General features: G+C 33.2%; 1 protein-coding gene across 1 annotated transcript; it reads left to right on the forward strand.

Moving 5' to 3' along the window:
* On the forward strand, positions 1-3,248 carry LOC149899137 (peptidoglycan-recognition protein LB-like). The gene is made up of 4 exons (XM_090114695.1): positions 1-139; positions 985-1,195; positions 1,422-1,540; positions 3,030-3,248. The coding sequence occupies exons 1-4, from the start codon at positions 61-63 to the stop codon at positions 3,221-3,223; spliced, it is 603 nt and encodes a 200-aa protein (XP_089970821.1). The 5' UTR covers positions 1-60; the 3' UTR covers positions 3,224-3,248.
* Positions 3,249-3,866: the final 618 nt, after the last annotated feature.

Raw genomic sequence — 3,866 nt, forward strand, 5'->3', positions numbered from 1 at the left:
ACAACGTCAATTTGTAAATTAGTGTAATTTATTTGTAGTAATTTACTATAATATATCAAAATGACGATGTTATTCAATACTTTTATCTTAATTGTAGTACTACAAGTGTGTCGAATTCACGGATTCCCAAAGTTAAATAGTAAGTAGCTGAAATCATTCAATGCATGCGTATTATTTCGATTATTTTCATAAAATTTAAGGTTTATGAAAAATTAGTACCTATGCTGTCATTTACCTACATGATTAAAAATAATATTAAATGTCATTATTTATTTATTTTAATTCTGGTTAAAAGATATTACCTATATTCAGATTTATTTGCTTATAGTTGTCCCATAATATTTCAAATTAATTGTAAAGTGAAATCTTTTATAATCACAAGCTTATTGTATCTTTTGTGTGAAGTAGGTATCACTTGTCTCTTAATAAATTGGTAAAGTTTCTCGTCTCTTGTGTAGATATAAATTGTATACTTAATACGAAATTATTACGATATATTTTAAATATAAAGAATGAAGTAAATATTATTTAACACATTCATAATAATGAATTCTTATCCAAAACGTTTGTGTTACGGTTGACCTGTGCTATAACAACATCAATTACTCTATCAATTACATAGTATACAAGATAATAACAGTCAATTTGTCATTCATTCAGTAGATTATTTGTTCTATTTTTTTTACTATTTTTGTTAGTCCTAAAACTATTTTATTATAATATTCAATCCTGATGTCCTCGAAATATGTTTGTTTTAAGTTTTACTATTACTAAAAATTGATAAAATAAGGTTTCAAACGAAAGGAAATCGACAACGAACACATTCAAATTTGTAGGTAGGAAATATATTTTCATTGGAAAACATGATTGTTTATCATCATTCCCATATTCTCTACATCTCTATTATTCAATTTGAATTAACGTCCGTAAGTAATTATTAAAAAACAATAATAAAAACCAAAGCCAAATAAAATTTTATCATAGGTTGTCAGCAACGTTACAAGTACTACACCAGAACAGATTGGGAAGCCCTTCCAGCATCATACGTCACTCCTCTCGTAACACCAGTCCCAAATGTGGTGATTCACCATACATATAAACCGGACGCCTGCACCACACATCAAGAATGCATACAGGCTATGAAATCCATGCAAGCGTACCATCAAAGCCTTGATTGGGGTGATATTGGCTACAAGTAAGTTTAATTATAAATTGTTACTTTTTTGGATATTCATATTATGTAATCTTCGTCCGTTCTTCGTTCTTCTATTTTTTATATCGGCGTTCTGTAAATATTAATATGCTGCCAAATGTTTCATAGCAAAGTCTTCTGTATGGTTAATTGCTTTTCCCATCTCTAATATAGAAAAGTTTTTAAATATTTGTAGGTATCATAAATTAAAAACTGATTTCTCTTACAGTTTTTGTGTGGGTAACAGTGGCGATGTTTATGAAGGAAGAGGCTGGGAGGTAAAGGGTATTCATGCGGGGCCAGCGAATGGCGTCAGTATTGGCATCTGCCTTATTGGAGATTGGAGGGGTAAGATTATTAAACTTAACTTATTACTTCCTAAATAATATTAAACCTCATAGCTAATTTATCTATCCAAAAATATAAAATAAAATAAATAAAATGAAGATAGATAAACCAGCAATCACGTTGATCAGTTAGACTCTAGGTAGTAAAACTAAATTCGTAATTAAATTGCAATAAAATCCCACATTTTCTAAAAGCACAAAAAACTACATTGTATCAGGAAGTTTATATAGGAAGAGGAAAAGTCCTCCGCACAGCGACAGCCGACAGGTAAAATATGCGAATGACCTGTTACACGAGCATTTAAATCTAATTGCAGGTCAATTTTATTGTTATTTCGTCGCATTTTTCAAGGTTATCTATTCCAAAATAGAAATTACAAGAATAAGACGTAAAGTGTATTAACTATAAAGCTACAATTTATTTTTTTATTCAATCGAAACTAGACTGAAATTGCACAAATATCTTCAACAAAATCACCTTAGAGCCGGCTTACGAAGTAAAGATTTACTGATATTTTATTGGTATACACCAATATACAGGGTGTCTCAGCGCCGATTTTAAACTTTAAAAATTTGTATAAAAAAAAACAAATTGTATTCATAATTTTTTTACTGTAGTAAATTAAAGTGTATTAGTGCGGATTTTATGTACAGAATATTACACCGTCAAGATGTCTTCCATCATGGTGAATGCACTCTTCAAATCGGACACGCAAATTTGCCGAGACGCGCCGAAGGATGTCCGCTGAAATGGCTCTCACTTCTGTCGTTATTTTAGTCTTCAACTGCTCCAAATTTGTAAGAGGGGTATCAAAAACTCTTGCTTTGAGACAACCCCATAAAAAAAAGTCAGCGGGGGTTAAATCGGGAGATCTGGGTGGCCACAATATGTCTCCAGAGCGGCTTATGAATTTTCCCGGAAATGACGTATTTAGTGCGTCCCTAGCAGTGTTGGCTGTGGCCCCATCTTGCTGAAACCATACATCAGACTTGTCAATATCCTCTTCTTGCAGCTGAGGTACAAAAAAGTTACCGATGGTGGCTTAAAGAGGCAGCATGTTGTCTAAGTGAGCGTCTTGGATGTTCCGTGACCGCAGCGGCGACGCGGTCGATGTGTTCAATCGATCGCACAGGTCTATTTCGTGGTCCAATTGAATGATTTAGTAACCATCCTGTCGCTCTAAACTTCTCTCCTCACGACTTAATTAATTGAGTACTCGGGGCATCACTCAAACGGTGGATTTCATAGCGACTACAAATTTACACCGTTTTTCACTCAACGAAAACGTATTGCATAAGTACGCTTCTACTGCGTACGCACGGTGCGTACCAGACCACTGCGCCATGGCCACAAAAAAATCCGCACTCGTCACCTATCGAACGCTACCACTCCCCTCCAGCTAACTCCGCAGGTTGCCGAGAAATTCGTGTTTAAAGTTTAAAATCGGCGCTGAGACACCCTTATAATTTAATATTAATTTTATTTCCAGTAAATCAACCACCAAAAGATATGTTGGAAGCGACGAAATCTCTCATTGAAACTGGAATAGAACAAGGTTACATAAAACCAGACTATAAGCTAGTGGGACACAAACAAGTGATGGCCACCGAATGCCCTGGAACTGCACTTTTCAATATTATATCTAAATGGGATCATTTTTCTAATAAATTTAGTGTAATTTAACAAAATGATAGATTATTTTAATAGCCATGTGAAACATAACTTATTTTTTATTTAAAATAATTTAAATTGCTTGTGTAAAGTTAATAAAGGTTTTTATTATTGTTTTTTTAATATTTTTATTTCACCGTATGTTTTTTTCATACCAATAGTCATCCCTCATTTTATGTCTTTAAAAAATGTTTTTGAAATGGTTATTCAGATATTACTCTGAAGCCAGTAAATCAAATACACATGATATACCTACCTACAAATATTTATACATACCTGAATAATGTAAGCGCTTCATTCACACCTCATAATTTAGAATAATAACATAAGTAGCGGAAGCAACATTGACATTATTTTATACTAGCTTTCCACCCGCAGCTTCGCCCGCGCAGTGAAAGAAAAACCCGCATAGTTCCCGTTCCCGTGGGATTTCCGGGATAAAACCTATCCTATTTCCTTGGATAAAAAGTAGCCTATGTCCTTTCTCGGATACCTATCAAAATATCTCTATACCAAATTTCATGCAAATTGGTTCAATAGTTAAGGCGTGATTGAGTAACAGACAGACAGACAGAGTTACTTTCACATTTATAATATTATATAATATTATAATATATATTAGTATGGATTTACAAGGCTCTAGTAATATTTGCTT

The sequence above is a fragment of the Colias eurytheme genome, chromosome 21 (assembly GCF_061535395.1).
Source record: "Colias eurytheme isolate Ceu_HAF_F1 chromosome 21, ilColEury1 Martin Lab GWU primary, whole genome shotgun sequence".
In the NCBI taxonomy this organism is placed as follows: Eukaryota; Metazoa; Arthropoda; class Insecta; order Lepidoptera; family Pieridae; genus Colias; species Colias eurytheme.

Excerpts from the sequence above, each read along its gene's own strand:
- LOC149899137 (XM_090114695.1), top strand. The coding sequence starts at position 61 with ATGACGATGTTATTCAATACTTTTATCTTAATTGTAGTACTACAAGTG. Across the intron at positions 140-984 it reads CGGATTCCCAAAGTTAAATA|GTTGTCAGCAACGTTACAAG; the intron begins GTAAGTAGCTGA and ends ATTTTATCATAG. Across the intron at positions 1,196-1,421 it reads TGGGGTGATATTGGCTACAA|TTTTTGTGTGGGTAACAGTG; the intron begins GTAAGTTTAATT and ends TTTCTCTTACAG.